This window comes from Vanacampus margaritifer, chromosome 2, assembly GCF_051991255.1.
Source record: "Vanacampus margaritifer isolate UIUO_Vmar chromosome 2, RoL_Vmar_1.0, whole genome shotgun sequence".
In the NCBI taxonomy this organism is placed as follows: Eukaryota; Metazoa; Chordata; class Actinopteri; order Syngnathiformes; family Syngnathidae; genus Vanacampus; species Vanacampus margaritifer.
In genome coordinates, this window is record NC_135433.1 from 18,738,517 (window position 1) to 18,759,510 (window position 20,994).

The 20,994-nt window shown below is 39.6% G+C and overlaps 1 protein-coding gene and 1 long non-coding RNA gene across 3 annotated transcripts; both read left to right on the forward strand.

Annotated features, from left to right (window-relative positions):
• Positions 1-1,098: 1,098 nt before the first annotated feature.
• LOC144042652 (uncharacterized) lies at positions 1,099-4,762 on the forward strand. Its single transcript, XR_013290940.1, has 3 exons — positions 1,099-1,371; positions 3,795-3,933; positions 4,626-4,762. It is a non-coding gene; the product is annotated as an uncharacterized LOC144042652 (long non-coding RNA).
• A 4,117-nt stretch (positions 4,763-8,879) lies between these two features.
• LOC144042684 (uncharacterized) lies at positions 8,880-14,288 on the forward strand. 2 transcript variants are annotated; one of them, XM_077555565.1, is made up of 11 exons: positions 8,880-9,153; positions 9,236-9,336; positions 9,459-9,587; positions 9,678-9,723; positions 10,582-10,656; positions 11,535-11,594; positions 11,732-11,804; positions 11,898-11,930; positions 13,032-13,091; positions 13,227-13,269; positions 13,372-14,288. In XM_077555565.1, the coding sequence occupies exons 1-10, from the start codon at positions 9,060-9,062 to the stop codon at positions 13,249-13,251; spliced, it is 696 nt and encodes a 231-aa protein (XP_077411691.1). In that variant the 5' UTR covers positions 8,880-9,059; the 3' UTR covers positions 13,252-13,269; positions 13,372-14,288. The 2 variants fall into 2 exon arrangements, with proteins under 2 accessions (XP_077411691.1, XP_077411690.1); XM_077555564.1 differs by having other exon boundaries at positions 8,886-9,153; positions 13,029-13,091.
• Positions 14,289-20,994: the final 6,706 nt, after the last annotated feature.

The window sequence follows — 20,994 nt, forward strand, 5'->3', positions numbered from 1 at the left end:
CACATTGAAATAGATTTTTGGATTCAGTAGTATCTTACATGCACATTGGTGTTATTGGTGCCTGGACTTTGGGCCATCATCAGCACTGAGATTGTTAATAATAATAATAATTCTTCTTATTATATAACAAGAATAATAATAATATTTGTATTATTATTATAATGATGATGATGCGTTACATTTAGAGGCACTTTTCTTGGCACTCAAAGATTAAATGATGTTAAAATTTAAGGTACAATTTGTTGCCTGTCCCACCTCCCAAAAATAATTGAAATCCAGACAACCCAGAGCAAAGATCCAGTCAGAAGAAAGTCTTGAATCTAAAGGTCTTTTTATTTTTTAATGTTCTCCAACAGGTGTGCCAAAGCGGCAGGAGAGTTTTAAGTCTAAATGCATCAAGGCTCTTCTTGCCTCAGTATGTCCTAAGTTGGCTTGCTTAAAAAGAAGGAGAAAAAAATGGAGTCTTTTTGTTGTTGTTGGGATTAAATAATATTTTGAGGAATGAAATTGCCTTTTATATAATATTGTTCCTGTTTATGATACTCTGTAAAAGTGTACACCACAAAAAAAAACTACCAACCTCAATTAAAAAAAAAAAAAACTGTTACTGGCCGAGTCAAGCTAATGTTTGAATTTCAAATCACAACTTTAAGCAAGGGTTGGGGTTTTAATAAACACTAGACAAAGTGCAATTTCTGGAGAAATTGTGTGTGAATGCTGAAAGCTGAATGTGAATAAAAGCTGAATGCCAATATTCGAATATATGTGGAATGCTTAGGGAATGCTTACAAAGTAAATTGAAGGATAAATTATGTGAAAATGACCAATTATAAAAAATTATGCGAAAATGACTAATTATTAATTGTAGTTGAATGATAAATGGAGAAAAAAGAAGAAAACTGTCATGTCTGGGTAGAGCTGGCTTTGGTTGAGGGCCCCGATTGGTCCTGAGTGGATGCCTGCCCTTTCGCAGGCTGACCAATCCGGGCCCTCAGCCACTTGTGCCTGGCCCCAGGTGTGACTAATCCCCTAATTAGTGTGGGTGCATTTAATTCCCGGGTGGTGATCAGTCCCTTGTGGGATCATTGCCATTGTCACGGTCACCCCCGGAGTTTGTGCTGTCGTTTTTGATTTTGAGTTTGTACAATAAAACATAACAGTCTAACCCGCACTCCTGCCTTCCTGCATTTTGGGTCCTCTACTCCACACGCCGGCGGACTCAACTCCGCTCCTTGGCCGGACCGTGACAAAAACTCTCAAAATGAGCACCAGAGTTTGTTGTTTGGTGCTCATTTTTTCCCACCTGGTGCTCGTTTCCCCCCCATCCACCTACCTCATGGATGAACAAGATTTACGGCTCATCTGGTTAAGGTCTCTTGTTAATATGTTATTTTAACATAACTTAATATAACTGAATCATCTTTTTTGAGGCATCATGTGATGGAACTAATTTCGCCCATGGGCAACCTAGTTTAGTTTGTAGTGTGTTTTAACTCTAAAACTTCCACATACGGCTCATCTGGTTAAGGTCTCTTATTAATATGTTATTTTAACATAACTTAATATAACTGAATCATCTTTTTTGAGGCATCATGTGATGGAACTAATTTCGCCCATGGGCAACCTAGTTTAGTTTGTAGTGTGTTTTAACTCTAAAACTTCCACATACGGCTCATCTGGTTAAGGTCTCTTATTAATATGTTATTTTAACATAACTTAATATAACTGAATCATCTTTTTTGAGGCATCATGTGATGGAACTAATTTCGCCCATGGGCAACCTAGTTTAGTTTGTAGTGTGTTTTAACTCTAAAACTTCCACATACACAATTATCACCATTTCTCTCAAATATTGTTCACAAAACAGTCTAGATCTGTGATACTGAGCACTTCTCCTTTGCCGAGATAATCCATCCCACCTCACAGGTGTGCCATATTAAGATGCTGATTAGACACCATGATTAGTGCAAAGTGGTGTCTTAGACTCTCTGACAGGTGCAGTTTTGTTAATTTTTTTAGGTTTCTGGCGACTCAAAAACCCAGTCAGTATTGAATGTTTTTCTGAGTACAGACGCTCCCCTACTTACGAACATTCGAGTTACGAACAACGGTACATACGAACATTTCTGCGTGTACAGTATGTCGAAAAATGTTCGGAAAGAGATGCTGTAAGTTAGATTTTGTATTGCGCGTAGTGCTTCTTTCCGCCGCTAATACCGACGATTGGCGCTGTGAGAGCTCATTGGAGGCTCAGCAACGTGTCGAGGAGGAGGAGGAAGAAACGCCGGTCCCCATGAAGGAGGAAATAACTTTTGAAGCCGATTCCAGCGACGACGAAGAATCTCTCATGATATAAAATCCTCCTCTTCCTCCTCCTCCATCATCTCCTTAAGCATCGAGTACATCTTCCAAAAGTAAGTTAAACTTAATTTTATTTATCTTATTATGTACATGTACATACTGTGTGTGTCTCTCGCTCTCTCTCTCTAACATACGTAGTACAGTACAGTACTGTACGTATTCTCTCCATTTTATTAAGTTTTTTTCAGTACAAACCAATGCAGGTTACTTGTACAAGCCTTAAACATACTTATATAAACCTTCAATATACTTATATAGGCTTTAAACATAAATTATAATACAAAATATAGCACTGAAGCAACTTACGAACAAATTCACCTTACGAACGATCGTCCGGAACGTAACTCGTTCGTAAGGTGGGGAGCGTCTGTATTGTATTCTTTAACATCCCAACTTAATTGGAATTGGGTTCGTACATTCCTACTAGGGGTGTGCCAAAAAAACGATTCTCATAAAAATCGCGATTCTCATTTAGTATGATTCAGAATCGATTTTAAATGTCCCCAAATCGATTTTATTTAAATTATTTTATACTGTCTTGCCTGTGTGTGTCTTTATTGGGAGCGCTGATCATGTTGTACTCGATTTTGCCACTTAAGGGCAGTGTGGTTCCACGCGGTCTGATACACTGTTAAGTTGTAGCCACATGAGAGAGTAGAAGGAAAAAGTCACAATTAAGTTATAACAATAAAAAAATATATATATTTTTTGCACCGTGGAGCCGTTCTTTTGAGTGATAAAAGTGCCGCAAGTAGTTCGCTAATTAGCATTAGCGAGTCAGACTGGAGTAGATCATTACTATTCCTTGCACATCTGTAAATTGAAGCAAAAATCATTGTCAATCAATTCATTGTGAATCAAAAATCGTTCGTAATCGAAAATTTATTCTGAATCGAATCGGAGACCCAAAAATCGGAATTGAATCGAACCGTGAGACATTCAAAGATTCCCACCCCTAATTCCTACCCTCGCCTGTGGTCACGAGCTGTGGGTCGTGACCAGAAGAATAAGCGGCCGAAATGAGTTTCCTCCGCAGGGTGTCCGGGCTCTCCCTTAGCGATAGGGTGAGAAGCTCAGATATCCGTGAGGGACTCAAAGTCGAGCCACTGAAAGGAGCCAACTGAGGTGGCTTGGGCATCTGGTTCGGATGCCTCCTGGACACCTCTTTGGAGAGGCGTTCCAGGCGTGTTTGACCGGTAGAGGGCCCGGGAGACAACCCAAAACACGCTGGAGACTATGTCTCTCGGCTGGCATGGGAACGCCTTGGGATCCCCCATAGAGGAGCTAGACGAAGTGGCTGTGGAGAGGGAGGTCTGGGCTTTTTCTACTAAAGCTGCTGCCCCAGAGACCCAACCAAGATAACGGATGGATGGATTGTTTCAACAATCTGCTTTTTATTGTGTTTGTCGCCAATTTAACTCTTTTTTTTTTAGGTGCAGGTGATGAGTTCCATGAGTTACTGCCAATTAGACCATAGTGGTCAGCATGGTCTGATTGGCCAGCATGGACGCCACCTCCATTAGCATCTCCGCAGCTATCAGTTAGAGGATTAGATGCGAGAAACACTCATCAGTCAGTATTTTTCTTTTGTTATTTAAATGACAATAAAATAAAAAGTTAGTGGGGTTGGGGGCCTATACTCTATTTCACACCGCTTTTAAATGGCAAACGGGCCATTCTACCAAATCAGTGCCATTTGCGTCTGAGACTTGAGGAGAAAAATTGCTTCAGGATGCAACAGATATAAGTCCTTAATCTCAAGACAAACTAGACGAAAGCTCCAGAAAGATGACACAGATGTGATGTCCGTGTCTCGGAGTGATACCATACCCGCAATATTGTGAGGAGTTTTATATATCATTGTTCCTGTTGATGATAATTTTTACAAGGTTACACCATATAAACTTCCAACTTTAACTAAAAAAAACCAACCCTTTTTGTCTTTTTCTCCTTTTTCCACAGCTGCGCAGCTCCGGTTATGAGTAGCATGCTGGAGCTTTTCTTGTTTTAGTTCAGGGTTAGGGAAGCCTGGTCCTCGAGAGCCGCTGTCCTGCCTGTTTTCCATGTCTCCCTCCATCAATACACCTGATTGATGAACAAGATCGTTATCAGGCTTCTACAGAGTTTACGGATTAGCTGATCAGTTGAGTCAGCTGTGTCTGAGGACAGAGACATGGAATACAGGCAGGACCAGGGTTCCCTATCCCTGTTTAAGTTTGGGGTGGTGACCGCCTTTGTTGATTTTGATTTTTGTCCTTTTCTAGGTTAGGGGGACAATACTGCATCCGACAGCCTTTGACTGGGGTTGGTCTAGTGTTGGGCCATCTTATTTTCATTTTGGTCTGGGTCTCCAGTCCTTTTTGATTGTGCAAAATAAAATTTGTGGTTTTCTTTTTTCTCACCCATTGTTGTCTGGTCTCTTATTGAGCCAAAGAGGCCGTAACAGCATTACACAGAATGTTGTAAACATGACTTTGTCTGAATGTCAATATGGATATTTTGTCTCTGTAACTGCTGTTTTAATCCTACTGAGTCCAAATGAAGTTGAGCAGAGTGCAAAGCAGCCAGCACTTTTGTTCCAATGCTGCTCAGGATTCTCAGAGTGTGGCTTGGCCTTGCCGTTGACTCCACAACTCACACGCTCTCAATAGCGAACACTTTTTCTTTTTAACTTGAGCTCATAATAGTGAACCTTTTTTCCTTCTTTTGTGGCTAATTATTCCAAATACCAGGGACTGAATTGCTACAGCAAAGGGAAGGCCTGATGAGAATCACCACTAGCATAGTAATTAATTACTTACCATAAATGGCCTTTATTTAATTAAAGAACACACCTGGACGTTGGTCATAATGATGGTCAAGTTTCAGTGGATGACATAACAGAGGGAAGGCTGAGGGTGGATGGAGTGATGGAGGGAGGGAAGTGGATAGAGTGACAGAGAGGGGCCCACATCAAGTGACACAGACGACGGTTTGTGTTTTGTCGGTGGACCAGAGAAGATGTGCTCACAATGAAGGTGGCTCCTACATTATCTTTGCACACTGGGCGTGTGTGTGTGTGTGCGCGCGCGACAGAAGTTTCACAGTCTGCTGTCATGGAATAATGCAGATCAAATAGCAGCACACTATACAGTATAGCATGCAGCTTTTCCTAAAATCACTTGCTGAATTCTTGTGATTTTTTTTTTAACCCTTTCTCGGATAGTGGTTACCACAGTGGACAGCTATTCAAACGTTTTCTCTTATATAAATGAATCTTTTTGCCAGAGTTGGCCATTAGCCACTCCAATGGATACTAGTGTAGTTTTGACTTACACTGCCATCCAGTGGTCAACGTTTGTAAGTAAAAAAAAAGAAGAAAAAAAAAGACCGACAACAAGATGGCCGACAGAAGTTCAGATGTGATGGGATAGACTAAGTGTCTATTCCGTCTATCCCAGGAGACCCTTGCAAGTAAAAAAATATATTGGGACATCAAGGAACAACTAAGGAGTAATATAATTGTTAAAATATTCAAGTATTGATTTTGTAATTTGAGGAAATGGTGATTGATCATGAATCCACTAAATTGGACTTTGGACATCATTAGCTGTACATTATGACTACAACTTAGTGTTGCTGTAACTTTGTTGCTTTTGAAAATACTTCATGTGCAGTAATTTTGTTTGCTTTAAATCTTCATTCCTTTTTATTATAGCAACATATTATATATTTTAGTCTTCATATGAGAGTAAAGATCCTGGTCTTTATGTTTTGTAGTGGTCAGGTGCAGAACATGCTAGCAAAACCTAAAGGATAATCGATCATATACCATCTGACTCAAGTGGGGATGATGACAGCGGCAGTGATGAAGAATGGTTGCCAGAAAAAAAGAAAATTACTATCTGGACTTCATTCAAGTTGATTATTATTTTTTTCATGCTTAAAGAGTAATAACAGTTGAGGGGGAAAAAAATCCTGATGTAGGTTATCATAATTTGTGCATGAAAGTGTTATAATTTACAGTACTTGATGTGTTTTTGCTCAAGTTTAAAAATATAACATGCTTTGATCTGCTATACATTGATTTCTGTCCCTCCATTTTCTACAAGCTGCATGCATGCTTTTGGAAGATGGGAGGCAACCTATAAATTCCGCAAGAGGGCGAACCTCTCAACTCAGGCAGATGTGATCACCACTAGGCTCACTGCTTTGCCATTTATGAATATAAAGCAGTAATACATTTTCAATTTTTTTGTAAATATAATAAAGAGGGTGAATAAAGAAGAATTAAGAAGAGTAATAGAGCTTTTCATGTCCTCATATACAGTACTGTCTGTACTCATATTGCTCCATAGATCTGACATAATTGCCAGCTTGCACATCTACCCAAGTGTCAGACAAGGGCAGGGGTTAAAATACAGTCAGGCCTAAAATTATTCATTAGCTGTTTGGTTTATCTTGATATTTGAAGTGCAAAGCGCAAAACTTTAGTGATTTGATTTGTATACACAAACTTCCTTAGCAGAACACATACATACAATACGTGATGGGAATTCCGGCTCTTTTCAGGGAACCGGCTCTTTTGGTTCGGCTCACTAAAAAGAGCCGGCTCTTTCGGCTCCCAAATGGCTCTTTAGATTTTTTGTTGCTTAAATAAATAAACAAATAAACAATTTAAAACTATTCGCAATATGAATTACTAATGTGGAAAAAAATTCACTATATCAAATGTTTGTTGTATAAAATACACTTTTATTTATAAACTAGACCATAAACTCAAATAGAAAGTGCAAACAAATTAGAAACATTTAACTATTTAGAAATGAACTTAAATAAGGTTTAACAATAACAATTTTCAAGTGAAACAAAAGACAAACAGAATCGCACAGCAAAATATAAATTAAAATGTGTAAAATAAAAAAAAAATAAAAAATCTGCATCCAGAAAACAGTGTTCTTCAGTCCAGATTTACATTCAGAAATGCCAAGTGCCTCAACTTTGAGGGGCTGATCCTATTTCTTCTCTCCGTTAATATCTGTCCGGCTTTTGAGAAGATTCTTTCAGATGGGACTGAAGTGGCAACAATGCACAGTCTCCGTGCCCTGACATGTGCAAGTCGTGGGTAAATGGAAGACTTGGTCTCCCACCAGCTCAGTGGGTCTGCACTTCTCTGGAGAAGGGGCTCCTCAAGGTAGGATCTCACTTCCAGAATTGAATCAGCTGAAGGATTCCTTCTTGTAGTGTCTCCACTTGCCCGTCCTTCAAAGAACCTCCAAACAGCAGATGCTTGTGGCTCCTCTTGTTCATGCTCTGCCCTTCTCCCTCTTGACCCTCTGGCAGTGAAGCCGGCTGGCTGGATCTTGCTGCGGCTGCAGTTACTCTCTGAAGAGCTTCATCAACCGCTCTGTTGTCATTAAAGGCCAGCTTCTTGAATCTGGGGTCAAGAATGGTGGATTCTGAGAGAACAGTGTTGTATTCAATTCGGTGGAGCTTTCTGTCCATGGATGCAGAGAGAGCAGCCACTAACTCTGTCACTTTCCTTGTGGTTACTCTGGTCTGGTGTTCAGCTGTCACTCTCTGCAGACCTCTGCACATGATTAACACTTTGGAGGCTGTAACATAGCTGAAAAAGAGTAAACAATAAGTGTTAAAATGATGCTTTATTTTATTTAGCATATATTATTACTTCTGGTAATGTCTAATCTGCGTTTTATACCAATAATGCAACAACAGCTAATAATAAAAACAATAATAATAATGTAATAACATTTGTACACGATACCTGTCTGCACTGATCTCCACACTGACCTGCTCAAATGGCTCCAGAACAGTGCATGCCTCCTGCAGTACCTCCCATTCCTCTTGGCTCAGAGGATCAACTGATGCATTCATAACAGCAATGGTAGAGAGGACTGCATCCTTGGACTCCAGAATCCGTTTTCTCATATAAAAGGTGGAGTTGCACCTTGTGACACAGTCTTGTTTGAGCTTCAGCATCTGTTGTTGGGTAGATTTGAGCTTGTGTGTGCCTGTTGTGCTCCTGTGGAAAAACTCCACTATTGCCTTCACTTTGTCCACAGCAGGCTTCGTCACCTTCAGAGCATCTCTTACAATCAGGTTGATTGTGTGTGCAAGACATGGGTGGTGGGTCCATTTAAGGGTTTTAATTGCTTTGGTTATGTTAGCTGGATTGTCACTAACACAGCAAACCACTTTGTTGTCCACGCCCCACTCAGTCTTTTGCCACTTTGAGCAGCTCCTCAGCCAAGTTGTCAGAAGTGTGTCTCTCACTGAACTCGAAACAATCCAGAAGACAGGACACCATTTTGAAACTTTCAACAAAGTGACATGTCACTGACAAGTAGGATGTGGTGGTTCTGGAAGTCCAGCTGTCCGTTGTTAGACAAACTGCTGTGGCTTTTTTTTTGCTCAGTGCTGAGCGCAGACACAGAGACGTCACACACACACATACTCACCAATCAACCCCTTCCCCTTCCTGCTGCTCAGCGCTGAGCGCAGACACAGAGGCGTCACACACACACACATACTCACCAATCAAATGCGGCTTTAGAGAGAGAAAAAAAAGAGCGAGAAAAAAAAAAAGCGTCTCCCAGTAGTCAGGAGCCGGGTCCCGTCGTTCACGTCAAAGATCCGGCTCTCAGAGCCGGTTCGTTCGCGACCGACAGACACACCACTACATCATATCCTCTTCTTGTATGACTTGCATAAATTTTCCAATGGCTGCAGCTACTTTAAGTCTCTTCTCTGCCTTCTTTTTGACTGCCTTTGTCTATGCCAGTGCAGATGAATGTAAGATTTTTTTCTTTATATAACTAGTTTTCTGTTCTCTTTCCTGAATGACTAAGCAGTTTAACTGATTTGACTTTTGCAGCTTGCCAAAAATCTGTCGTGACACGCCAAGAATTCCAAAAAAAAGGATTTCAATTCCCAGCTCTCGTCGATGGATGTCGAATTTATATCTCTCAAAATCAGGTATTGTGAGTTTAATCTCAATGTTATTGTTGTTGTTTTAAAATAGCAACTACTGTACTGTCACTAAACTGCTTCTTCAAGTGTGTGAACATCATTACTCATAAAGCAAATTTTCTCAACAGATGAGTATTGCTTATGCCGACTTGTCGGCACCAACGTTTACAACAAGTGAGGAAGTAGTACGGATGGATAACAATTCGATTACCACAAAACACTTTAGAGACACTGAAATCAAGTGGAAATGTTACAATGTAAGTTAAACCTGACTATATTCGTTGTGTGATTTTGTGAAAGGTGGATTTTATCCCGACCAATTCGTACTTCCTTTTTTACTATTTCAGGGGAGTGTTGTAACGCATGAGGATTGCATGCACTACGAAACGAAAGGTAATGCTGCGAGAAACCCTTACACGTGTATGAGTGTGTGACGATGTAGATGTTAGTTTTTAGGGACAGGCGTAAAAACTGATTTACTCCGTTTTGACTGTAATTTCTTTGATTCAGGCATTGGAAGCTATTACGGTCTCAACGAGTTTTTATGTTTGCAGAAGAATGTATTGTCAGCTGTTGGATGTCAATCTATGTCCATGCAGACCTCCTTGAGGCGGCATGATATGACACTGGCACTCAAACAGAAATTTCAGAGCAATCGTCCCTTGAAAATGCTCAATTCTTAAGAGTTGATCAAGAACGTTTTAATCAAATTGAAACAACCGCTAACAGGTGCATATACTGTAATGTATGGCAAGACCCAAATCATTTGTATACCTTGATGTGACTTTAATGGCAAACTCCAACTTAACCCTGGAGAACCCACGGGGTCAAATTTGGCCCCTATAAATGTGCCACTTCTGACCCCTGCATGGGGCCATCTAGTGGATGAATATTGCACTTACATGAGCCAGGGTGGTGGTGACAAGATGGCTGCCAACATGCTGTTTTGTTGAGCTGGAAATCAATCCAAACAAAACCATCTTCTCAGCAAACCATCAGATGGTAAAATTGTGTTTTTTTTGTTAATCTATTTCATATCATGTTGCAGAATGCCTAGGAGTCTGTTTTATATATATATTTTGATAAATTAGCAACTCTGAGCTAGTTCAAAAAACAAGGGTTAAAATTGAAAAAACATATATTTTGGGGTTCAGTGAACCTATAGCAGTCATTTAATGTATAATTCATAATTTTCCAAAGAAGAAAAGGGTTCTTGGGTTATCCAGGGTTAAATGTCTTTTCCCCACACAGAGTGGCCTGACGAGAGTGAGCCAATGAACATCACCAGAGATCCTGACCCTTCTTTTCATGATGCCAGCACAAAAGGTGAGCAGTGATGGTGTTGAAGCAAACTCCAAACATGACTATGCTCTGGCTGCTAAGAACAATGGTGCTAAAAGTAATAAATGAGTAGAACGGACTCTAAAAAGTGTCTCGTGTGCAAATAGTCACTAGTAACCTGAACCTGACTAAGGACCCTACTTAGCCATGTAAAATGTTGATATTCTGGACAAAGCAATAATTATTGGACTGTGAAAAATAGTGCCCAAGATGTCCCGTATTAGCCAAACATTTTGATGATGAAATGGTTTGACTGGGTTTAGAAAAGTGAAAGAAACCCAGGAAGGCCGACGCCCAGACTCGATCTCACGTCCTCTGCACTGGGAGGCCGACGTGCTAACCAGTCATCTACTGTGCCGTCCAAAGAATATATAAATGAATACATACATAAATAAAGCCTCCCTTGATGCACAGTATAATCACATACCCCTTTTTTCCTTCCGGAACAAATGCTGTTGTTTTTAAGAATAAAAAGTGTAATAATACAAGGAAGAAAAAAAAAACAATTTGAAATTAACTTGTTAAAGTGCAACTCAAGTTATGAGGCGGTCCTTGGAAAAAAATATTCTGTGTAAGGGGTTCTTGGGCCCAAACAGTCCTCGTCTAGATACTGTAGTGTGATTACAATGTCCCCAACTTGAGCCTCTGAATCATTTTACAGCTTGCTTCAATTATTACCTTGAGTGTTTGAATTCACACAATTCCTCTCTTTCAGACTGCATTAAGCAGTTTGCAACCTGAAGAGTTGTGCAGAGTGGACGCCTTATTTTGTCATACACTGACAAAAATAAAAATAATAATTGTTAATTGTTTGAAAGTTGTTTTAACTTTAACACTCATCACGGTTCATTCTCCTCCGGCAGTGGGGAATCACACAATGGTCACAACTGTGAGAAAGCCGAGCTCCAAGAGATGCTGCAACAGTAAGGCGCTTTTTGTTTGGTTGTCTTTTGTAAAAGTGTAACTGGGTTTGATTTTGCAGGTTCTACTGCAGATCGTAAAGTAGCCTCAGCAGGGATGAAGGCGCTAATAACATCTGTTGTACATGTTTTTCACATAGGAAACGGGCTGATCTGTGCTGTTGGGCTTTTCATCCTGGTCATATTAGTGTTCTGTTTGACGAAAATCATGAGGTGATATGATGCTTGTCTACATTTCGCCATCCACTCCACCATGTTACGTCATTACGATGACTCAGTCAGTCATGTGTTTCTTTTTAACAACAGGGCCCACAATGAAGCTGCCAGCTTCAAACGCAGGTTAGTACACACTCTGTGTAATCCGTGAGCTCATTTTTTAATACTGTACTGTAGTATTCTCTGGGATCTTTATTGTAGTGACTGGTCAGATGTACATTGCAAACAATACAGAGCAAGCTGACAGGCTGTGTAACCACTTTACAAGTACAATAATATGCCATATTTTTGTCTGTCACAAGGAAAATTACTTCCATTGACATTGAGAAAATGTCGCAAACCAGTCGATGTTCAACAGAAACAATATTCTTGTTCAACTTGAGTAAGAGCAAATGTTCGACCATGATTCTGCTTGATTTCAGTGCAACTCTTCTTGATATCACTGACGTGATACTCGCTTGGTTCATATCTTAGATCTTTTCTGGGGTTTTTGGCCCTCATAAATTAGAGCCCGTGCCCTTTACCTGCTGCATTAAAAATCTGCACTAAATGATCTTGTATCATCTGCAAAAAGTGCATAGCTAAATAAATAAATAAATCCATCCATTTTCTTAACCGCTTGTCCTCACAAGGATCGCGGAGGGCACTGGAGCCTATCCCAGCTGGCTTCCGGCAGCAGGCGGGGTACACCCTGAACTGGTTGCCAGCCAATCACAGGGCACACGGAGACAAACAACCAATCACACTCACAATTACACCTACCCAATCACCCACAATTGGAGTGTTCAATTAACCTGCCATGCATGTCTTTGGAATGTGGGAGGAAACCGGAATACCCGGAGAAAACCCACGCAGGCACGGGGAGAACATGCATACTCCACCCAGGAAGGCCGAAGCCCGGACTCGATCTCACGTCCTCTGCACTGGGAGGCGGACATGCTAACCAGTCATCCCGTGCCGCCAAATAAATAAATAAATAAATAAATGTGTAAGGGGCCCAAACAGTTTGAGAAGTCCTCATCTAGATACTGTAGTGTGATTACAATGTCCCCAACTTGAGCCTCTGAATCATTTTACAGCTTGCCACTCTATTAATGTGTCAATTAGAAGAGTTGTACAGAGTGGACGCCTTCTTTTGTCCACCACTGACAAAAATCATCATTGTTAATTGTTTGAAAGTTGTTTTAACTTTAACACTCATCACGGTTCATTCTCCTCCAGCAGTGGGGAAGCACACAATGGTCACATCTGTGAGAAAGTTCAGCTCCAACAGATGCTCTTACAGTAAGGCGCTTTTTCTTTGGTTGTTTTATGTTTTGCTTTTCCACACAAAAAGAAAACCATACAAATATGAGGGCAAGGTCAATTTGACCTTGTGTATGACTTCAATGTCTCCATTGCCGTTGCTTGTGTCTGCAGGGCTGCTGGCCAAAATGTGGTTTGACTTGTTTCTTCTATGCCGGTAAGTAATTTATTTTTGCCTTTGAATATTAACCATCGTATCTGTCTAAATCATATGTACTTTTTTGATTTGAAAATGTTTAATTTCATTTTGTTGCTGCAGAGCATTGCTGTGGAGGCAAAGCCTGGCAAGAGGAACTAAAGGAAAATGCATAGAGAGACAGCAAAGATATTCTTATTTACTATATATATAATTAATATCATGTTATTATATTATTATATATTGTATATTATTCTAAATACATATAACGATGGATGTGTGGATTTATGATGTGTGCCATTGGTACATGTGGACGAACAAAGTAATGTTATACCGTGCTTATTATATCATATACAATTACACAAGTAAACAGGTAGGAGGGCTGCACAACATATAAATAAATATATATATATTATATAAATAATTAAAAAATATATATATATTCATCCAATAGTTGAACATTTCTAATTACAATGAATTAACTAAGAATTATATAAAAATTAAATTTTTTCATTCGTTAATAAAAATGTAATTTATTAAGTACATGTTAAATATTGCAATATCAATATTGCTATATTCAACAACTATATCACATATCGCATGTTTTTCCAATATTGTGCAGCCCTAACTGGTAGAGTAGTGGTACATGCCTGTCATGCCAACAGCGCAGGTTCAATTCCCAGCCAGTGCCCCAAAACTTGTCCGTGCAGGTCAAGGGGGGAAAAAGTCATATATTGCCTTTCTTTTTTAGACAATAGTACTACTACTACTACTACTACTACTACTACTGATAATTATGATAATAATAATAATAATAATAACAACAACAACAACGAAAGAGAATGTAAGAATTTATTTTCACATTGTTATATGTATTTGTGGGGCATCTATTTTGTTTCTGATTTAGGGGGACGGAACTATATCATTGTAAATGAGCGCGAGTGGTGGAAGGATACATTGAAAAATGAGGGAGAAGCGTTTGTGACGGTTGTTGTTGTGACTGGAGAACGAGACGAGAAAATAAAGTTGTGCTGGAGCTATTCCCTCTCCGAATGCTGTTTCTTTTTCCCAGGACCTTCTTTTAGCGTGATCCACATACACTTTCGTCTTTCCGAAGACACAGTGTTAGATTAGTGTGATAAAATGCAATAATCCAAATTTTGAGGCATTATTAATCTTTTTATTGCTTTAAGAGTCATATACAGTAGCTACCTTTGATTTTCCATGATTGTTCATCTGTTTTTGTTGTTATTGTTTTTGTCCCTAAACCTATTTTCCAAAATGATAGAAGTGCATATGGGATATTCAGGCCTTAAAGTACTCCGGTGTAAGAGCCACTAGCACAATGACTAATCCAGCAAAGTAATCTGTTTACATGTGGGGAATATTTGACAGTCTGGCAAAACATCGCCAATGCGGAAAGAAGGTCAATTTCAAAATAAACCTTGCCATACCAAGTATTATGTGGAGCGCAATGCCAAGAAACGCTTTTTTTTTTTTTTACGTTTTTCCCGGGAACGTGTTGCTAGTCGCAGCGCTACAAATGACTTGACTCGTAGCGAGAAAAAGTTGTCTTGACATTCGATGTTTGATATTCACTCCTACCGTCTAATTTAGGGACCATCTACAAATTACATTCTCCAGGGTGACATAGCAAATCACCATAGAGGTTATATATATATATTTTTTTAATTCTGACTGCTGTAGTAACTGACAATGATAAGCAACTACCTACTACAGCTCCAATATTTATCATATCTCTAATTTTGGATAATTTGGGGACATTTAAGGGACAAAAACCAATGTTCCAAAATATTCACCAACAATCAACAAAAACACAGTTTTTCATTCTTATTGCTGTAGTAGCTTGCCATGGCAAGCAACGAACTACTACAGCTCCAATATTTATCATATCTCTCATTATGGACAAGTTGGGGACATTCAAGGGCATAAAATGACCATAGACAATCAAAAATATTCACCAAAAATCAACAAAAAACACATTTTGTCATTCTGATTGCTGTAGTAGATAGCAATAGTATGCAACTAACTACTACAGCTCCAATATTTATCATATCTTTCATTATGGGTTATATTTCATTATTGCTATCTACTACAGCAATCAGAATGCCAAAATGTGTTTCTGTTGATTTTTGGTGAATATTTTGGAACAGTCCCTTAAATGTCCTCAAATAGTCCATAATAAAAGATATGATAAATACTGGCGATGTAGTAGTTAGATGCATACCATTGCTCTCTACTACAGCAGTCAGAATAAAATAAAATAAAAAACCTTTATGGTGATTTGATGATACGTCACCCTGGAGAATGTAATTTGTAGACGGTCCCTAAATTAGACAATATGAGTGAATATCAAACATTGAACGTCAAGCCAACTTTTTCTAGCTTTGACTCGTCTTGTGGAATGTGTGTCTGCCGTTCTTATTGCCGGCGTAAATTATTGCAACCAAACTCAACAAAACAACTTTGTACAGAAATCACGTTCGATCGCCAAATAAGGGCATTAAAAGAAGACTTAATTACGCTGACATTGTTATTGCACGGTGCTTGTTGCCAGTATTTGCATCTACAGTGTTAGCATGCCAACGGTACTAGCGGCTGTAGCTATCGGACTACTTTTCAAAGGCAGTCTAATCGAGGTGATGATTTGCACACTTTGATGCTAACAGCCGGACACGGTTACCGTTCCTAGAGATCAGTTTAATAAACCGAGCTCACTCAATTGTGCAGTTGACGGTCGGCAAAATCACAACTGTGGTTCTGACGTCACTTTGTCTCACAGAACAAAAACTACTCAACTCAAAATTTTATTTCATACAAAATAACACCAAATAAATGAATATTTATCTTAAGTGGGTGAATGAATAAGTCAATAAAATAACACAAGTAGGTAAGTAAATAAGGAAATAAAATAAATAATAAATTGATAACAAAATACAGCAGGCACCATAAAACATTGAAACAATGTTGAGTCTCATGCCGAGTCAAACGCCAAAGAACAAAGATATGTTTTAGTAGAGAGGGAGGTTGCCTAATATTTAATGGAAAGTCATTCCAAAATCCATGGGGAGAGATTTGTCTAAAATGTCCCTAACATTCCAGAGAGGAAAATAATGTGCTGTTAAGCACAATTTAAATTAGAAGGAAAATAAGAAAAAAAGTTGATTACCTAGAAATGAAAGTTGGTCAATCATTAGTAAGTGTAAATATGTTTTTAATGTCTTCTGTATTCATAATTGTTCTTTCACCTTGCGAAAATATTATTTTTACCTAAATACCTGATTATTCAATAGAATTTTTCGTAGGATATTTGAATACCAAACGACGGAGCGAATAGTAATGGCTTGATGTTGGTCAAACAACAAATTGGCACGTTGGACGCTACATCACCGCTCCACGGAAAAAGTTCTGGCTCAGGAATTTTGCCCCCCCCCCCCCCCCCCCCACACACACACACACGCACACACGCAAACACACACACACTTTTTATTAACAACAATTTGATCAACAGTTTGCTCTATAATAATAATAATAATCATCATCATCATCATAATAATAATAATAATAATAATACAATTAATTTGTAATGCACTTTACATTTCAAAGAAATCTGAAACTTGTCATTACAGTCAGGGTTCCTTTTAAAGACTTAATTGGGTCTGTATGAACATTTTCGACAATAACGAACAAATCCCACAACAATATTGTTGATTTGATCAGTTTATTACTTTATCCCAAAGCTATATTTTGCTTGTTCATGTCTGCCAGTTCACACTTACATTTTTTGTTTGTTTGTCAGCCTGTACATACATATGTGTGCATACATTTTTGTGAATTTTGTTTTTTATACACAAAGTGACATCATATTTTTTTTTTCTCTACGAGGCATATGAAGCAGCAACACTGACAACTTCAATTAAAACAATTTTTTTTTACAACTTTTATTGCAATATTTTCAGAGTAGGATTTGAGCATGGTTAAAGAAGTGCACATAAATTGTGGTGACAATTGATCACGTTTTTTTTTAGTTTTTTTTTTTTTAGGTTTTTAAAGACCCCTCTTGGAAGCTTTCAGGCTGGCTGCATTTGCCAGCCACCGCTGCTGTAAATGTCTTCTATTTTTTTTTTCCAAGGAAGTACATGAAACCCGATGGTTACTTTGGACAAAACTAAATTATGATAATACTTGACTACGCTAAACAGCATGTTAATTAATAGAAAAATAGACCAGGAAACAAGCCAAAAATGAACAGCTGCATGTTACAGTTATTGCGGGACTGGCCAAGATGCCGTTGTGCAGGGAATGTAATTATTTTGAAACTTAATGGGCTTAAACGTTTTTGTTTTTTATTTTAAGGGAATCAAATGCAATTGTTATTTTTTATATTTATCAATGTTTATACACACTGAAAAACGGGGGGTGGGGGTGTGGGGGTTTCACCCCATATATTTTGCCATCGAGCCTGTTGTCTTTTCTGTTCTGGTAATTAATAAATGTGTTTTTTGAGTCAGCTTTGACATGGCCTGATGTATAGCGGCCATTAACTTTACACAACGACACAAGGGAGAAAGCGCGGGTTCAAGATTAGTTCAGTAGTGTTCTCTTAACTCGTGGGATCTGCTGGGCATTGATTCGTCAATGGGTCTCTATTTTAAGATTTGCTTTAACGTGCACAGATCTTGAGCAAAAGCTCCTCTTTGACATCCAGGTGAGGCTTTGATGTGCAGTTTGAGTGTTAGTGGAGAGATGCCAAAAAAATAAAATCAACAGGGGTCTGCGCAAGGCTTCGGCGCATTGCATTGGATGAGTTCAGAGTGTGTGTATGTGGGGGTGGGGGTTGGGGTTGGGGAGGGGGTTGCTGCTGTCACTTCTACGCCTGGCTGCATATAATAGCTCCACATGAGCTAATTAGCCACCAAGCAGCTTGTAACGATGCAGCCATGTTTTGGAACAGTCAACGGGAGCCTCCCCCAAAGTGTTCACGCCACATTGAAGGGAAAAGAAAACACGGTTTAAACCTGTTTTTTTCTTCCCACAAGCTAGACATAAAGCAAAAGTCACCTAAAGGTCATGTTCTCCTCTTGAGCAACTCTCATCACACCTTACTTATGAAAAGAGTACGCTGGGGATCACTTGATGCTAGCAACATTAATTAGGCCTGATTGATGCTTTGCAAAGCTGACTGAACCAGTATGCATGGGCATAAACTCCAATAATAACAAATTAAATTTATTTAGCACCTTTCAAGGGGCCCAAGCATGCCCAAAAGTAATTAAAATGTTGAGTATGTTGTAGGAGCGCCATGTTAGCTGAAGAGTAGCTAGCGTTTGCTAGCAGTTAAATAATAATAATAATAATTAGATTTATATAGTGCTTTTTTGGACACTCAAAGGCGCTTCACGGTGATTGCATTATTCATGCACTCACACATTCAAACTGTGGTGGCGGTAAGCTACTTAAGTAGCCACGGGTGCCCTGGGGCAGGCTGACGGAAGCGTGGCTGTCAGTGTCCGCCTACGGCCCCGTCGACCACCACCAAACATTCGCACTTTTCAGACACCACTGTGAGTGGCACTGGAGGCAAAGTGTGTGAAGTGCCTTGCCCAAGGACACAACGACACGTGGGGACTTGGGGAGAACGGGGATCAAACAGCCAACCTTCCGGTTACTGAACGACCGTCTCTACACCCTGAGCCACGGCCGCCACGTTAACAGCTAGCAAATAACAGTTTGATGAAAGATTCTAGTACGTTACATGAAAAATGATGCTTTTAAAAAGATTACACCACACATACATTTACGGGCACTCAACCCACAATAAGAATGTTCAACGAGACATACAGAATTATGCTATTTTTCTAACAATTTTTAACAGTTCACAGCTGACTTAATAAAGGATTTCTGTCATTCTTCCACTAAAATACACAAATTATAAAGAATTACAACACACTTAATGGTCCATTTGTCACAATCTGGTTCAAATATTTAAGGGAGGCGGATGCAATGGAGCGGAGTTAATCATCCATTTTGCACAGCATAATTTGCCGTCGCCTAAAAGTGTTCTTATCCATATACTTTTAATTATCTCCACACGTCTGACATGGCTCCAACTCGGAAACGCTACGTCAGGCTGGTCATATGATATCAGGTGTGTAGAATTTGAGCATTTTTTACCGAGCACATCCAGACTGCAAATATGCAAAGCCACCAGTGACTAATTTATTGATGTGCCCCCACATAAAGTGAGCTCCCATACAGGTTTGATTTGTCAAACATCGGACTATGTAGCTATGTGGACAACCAGAATCAGGCAGGTAGCACTGTTAGCTAACGCTAATTTGTGCGATCAGCGAACACCTTTCACACTTCTTTTAACACGTTTTTTATACAAAGGCCCACTTTTTTTTTTAAATCACTTTTGTCCCTTACTAGCCATCATACTTCCTGGTTAAAATACAGTATGGACAATTCTGAATATCATTCAATAGCATTGCAACGCCTCTTACTCTGTAAAAACAAACAGCTAGGCTTTAACAGAACAAAAACAAGGAGGCAAACAAGGTCCTGTGTGGGAATCAAAAAACAAAGTTCAACAAGGTAAACGAGGTGAGACCTGGAGGAACAACAGGGCAAGACAGCAGGACGTGGGGTAACAAAAACAATGGATCGACACAGACAGAGGGGAAATATGAGACTTGCGTGTGTCCAAAAGAAGACGCTGAGGACGTTTAACGGCTGTAATGTATATGCCAAGTCTGGAGTGGCGCTGTCGCTCAGCCAAAGGGAGTTAACCCTTAGTTAAGGGGAAAGCGTAGAAGAAGAATCAGCGAAGTTGACAAACACTTTTTTTTAAAACTTGATTGCAATTTACAAAACAAACATGGCTTTGCATGTATCAAAACAACATGAAAAAGATAAACACAGGAGAAATGACAATTCAAGTACAACACCGCTAGCTGAACGTGGGAATAAAGAAGCAAAATATTTTGTTGCAAAAGAATAAGCAAGCTAAGGAGGCTGCGCAAAACGACTACGACATGGCTATCCACCATTGTTGTTAACAGACTGATGGTTCGCGCACAGTCACGCGAGACTTGGCGTATACATCATTAATCTACAACAATGCGTAGAGATGGGACGTTTGACACTGAGACTCCGGAGCATGTGTCAGCCGAGTGAGACAGACTGCTCGAAACAATGTATCAAAAGCCCCGATGAAACCTCCGTGATCACGTGCTGATGACGTATGCGGCTTTATGCGCGCTAATGAGATACCGGAAATGTAAGACTGAATGTACTGGTGTTATGTTGGAATATAAATCAATCAGGCGAATCACTTTGAAGATTATAGCTGCTATGACTCCAGCTGACCACCAGATGTCACCGGTACGATCTATCTTATGGGGCTTTGAAACTTCGACTCTTTTTCCAAATCAATCAGCCGAAAGCCTCAAAAGCTTCACAAGGCTTCATTGTCCCATCTCTAAATGCGTCGTCATCGAGCTGCGACCATGACGTCATCGCTGGAGGAGTATCCTGCATATGGTGTCCAGACGGACATGTACGGGGCGCGTATTGAAATCTTTCCACTCTGGAGCCTGGTTTCAAAAGTGATCGGTTTCAAGCTCCGAAACCGCGCCATCGTGTGAACGAACGGCCTTATCGGTAAGAAACTTGTGAGGATACATTGAAACTGGCTTTCGTGTGGACGGGGCATAAATACAC

Coding starts and splice junctions, on each gene's coding strand:
- LOC144042684 (XM_077555564.1), top strand. CDS start 9,060: ATGACTTGCATAAATTTTCCAATGGCTGCAGCTACTTTAAGTCTCTTC. Junction 9,588..9,677: donor TCAAGTGGAAATGTTACAAT/GTAAGTTAAACC, acceptor TTACTATTTCAG/GGGAGTGTTGTAACGCATGA. Junction 11,931..13,028: donor GCTGCCAGCTTCAAACGCAG/GTTAGTACACAC, acceptor ATTCTCCTCCAG/CAGTGGGGAAGCACACAATG.